At 40.8% G+C, this 2500-nt stretch overlaps 1 protein-coding gene across 1 annotated transcript in view; it reads left to right on the forward strand.

Annotated features, from left to right (window-relative positions):
• The window catches only part of LOC137991973 (carboxypeptidase O-like), a 29694-nt gene that overhangs the window by 26532 nt on the left and 662 nt on the right, over positions 1-2500 (forward strand). Inside the window, exon 6 of the mRNA XM_068836989.1 lies at positions 1238-2500. This exon is cut by the window's right edge and continues 662 nt beyond it. Coding sequence (XP_068693090.1) covers positions 1238-1426 — 189 coding nt within the window. The 3' untranslated portion in view covers positions 1427-2500. The remainder of the gene's footprint in view (positions 1-1237) is intronic.

The raw sequence follows: 2500 nt of genomic DNA on the forward strand, positions 1-2500 counted from the left end.
CTTTCAATAAATTGTTAGGATTGGCTTTGTTCAAATACTTTAAACTTGCCAAATAGGCCAGCTTCCTATTCTAACGGTTGGACTGGATCTACCATGAAATGGAGGCTAATGCAGGCAAACTAATTTGCATTTGAAAAGATTTGCCCGCATTAGCCTCCTTTTTATGCTAGATCCAGTCCAGCCGTGAGAATTCGAAAATCGTCTATTGAAGCCGATGTTTCGGTAGTGTAGAAGTTAGTGCATTTGCTCTTAAGTCATTGAACCGTAGATAACTCCCTTTTGTTTTTTAAGGCGAAATAAGTAGAGCTCTAGGCTGAAAACCTTTTGTCTTAGAGCCGTGATTGTCTTTCTACAATGCGACTGTAACAGAATGCATGTATGTCGCTAAAAACTAGGGTGTGCTAGCTTTTTAAGGTTGAGGAGGAATCTTAGCTCTGACCAAAAGGTCTTTGAGTGATTTGTCCTTCCTGTAAGCGATGATGGGGGCATTCGGAAATTTGTTTCTAGGGAAGCAATTCTGTTCCTCAGTTGATTGAAGCCCTCTGTCTTTTGGCTGGTTGTAAGGAAAGTATGTCTTCGTCTGAATCCGAGAGGGTCCGCTTTTCTTGGGACTTGATTGGAGAGAGTGGCGATGGAGCTTGGCTGTCTCTCATTTCTGCAAGGATTTCAGCGATAATATCGTCATTTGCTATGATTGCAAGACCGGTTTCGGAATTCGTTGTGGATTCCTTCGTCAGTTGCGTGCTCTAAGAGTGAGAGCGGATTTTTGACCAAGTTTTCGTTTGGGTTGCTTCTTATAAAGCCCTGCGGATTTAAAGCTTTTACATATGAATCGTTGGGGAACTGACATATTGGACGTAGGCGAACAGACATATTGGACGTAGGCGAACCGACTTTAGACGTAGGCAAAACGACCGGTTACCGGTGAGAGCATTCGCTTCTCACCAAATGTGACCCAGGTTTGATTCCTAGACTAGGCATAAAATGTGGGTTGAGTTTGTTGGTTCTCTACCTTGCTCTGAGAGGTTCTTTTCCAGGTACTCTGGTTTTCCCCTCTCCTCAAAAACCATCATATGATTTGATGTGAGTTGATTTGATTTCTGTTCATTGTCCCGAATAAGTGCCCCAGGACTTAAGTGTTAAGTGCGATTTTCCGATCTGACAGTGTCAACTATACATTTGACACTCGAATAATGTTCTTAAACGTTTACCTGACTGTTCATTTTCTTTCCTGTAGGATACCAAGAGGAGTAGACTGTCATTACGAACTGTTTTGTTCTTCATGATGGCTTCTATTTGCGCGTATTTTATTTGCAAGCGCTCTGTTCCTTTTTCTTTTAAAATTAACTACAGACGAAGAGGACGAATTGTAAGTTTAAAGTCGTTAAGAACACTTTTTGCATTATTTAACTTTCCTAAAATGTAATAAATTATGATATTTAAAGTTAATATATTTTGTCAGGTAACTATCCTTTCTTGACAAGAGGCTTTCAAGTTACAACAATAATAATTATTATAATAGGCCATTTTACAGTTGTTTGCTCAGCGACCAAGCCTATTAATCGCTGCGACCTGCCGGTGACCTTGCATTGATACAGACCTCACTGCTTTTATCATGTAAATTGTGTTGTTGTAACGCTAATTAGTCCATATCAACATTACAAAAGCATGAAGGTTTGTATGAAAACAGGGTCACCGGCAGCCTCGCTTCCATTGTTAGGCCTGGTAACTTAGCCACAACTGTAAAATGGTCTATTGGTGAAAAGACCTGTAACAGGTTTGGCAAAGGATAAGTACTAACCAGCAGGTAGCATTGTAAATGTAATCAACTTTACATTAAAGAGCTCCTGAACAAATATCTATTTGGTCTTCAATATCGATCTTCCCACCAAAAGCAAACACCAAAAGCAAACGATTCTTGCCTCCAAATTTCACTTTTTATCTGCCGTCAAGACGCACAAAGTTATCAAAACGAGCAGTAATTTGGACCCACGACCGTGATGTGAGAGGCGTGGGTCTATTCGCGATTATAAGTCACAAACTGCTTTTCAATGCAAAATTTCTTTCATTCTCGTCACCAGATCGACCCAAGGCTCTGGGAAACCCTGTGAAGAAGAACATGCGCCGTAGGATTCTTATAGCAAAAAATTTGCTATTTGAACCTTTTGGCGCCTGCTCACTCCTCGTGCTAACATGAGTGCACCAATTAGAGACGCTTAGACCCTTTTGATTGTTCTTCATGAAAACCAATGGGAAGACACTTTGTTTCAGGGTTCCCCAGAGTTCCTCTCTTAAGAGCTCTGGGGTCGAGATTGACCCATGTCTCTCACATCACGGTCGTGGGTCCAAATTACTGCTAGTTCTGCCAAGTTTACGTGGCTTGCACGGCACAGTGCATGGTGACATATGCTTTTGCTTTGGATGGAGAGATTTATATTAGGAACAAAAAGTATTTGACTTTAAGTCCACTTCAAGTTTTCATGTAATTTTAAGAATGTGG

The sequence above is a fragment of the Montipora foliosa genome, chromosome 2 (assembly GCF_036669935.1).
Source record: "Montipora foliosa isolate CH-2021 chromosome 2, ASM3666993v2, whole genome shotgun sequence".
Taxonomy (NCBI): Eukaryota; Metazoa; Cnidaria; class Anthozoa; order Scleractinia; family Acroporidae; genus Montipora; species Montipora foliosa.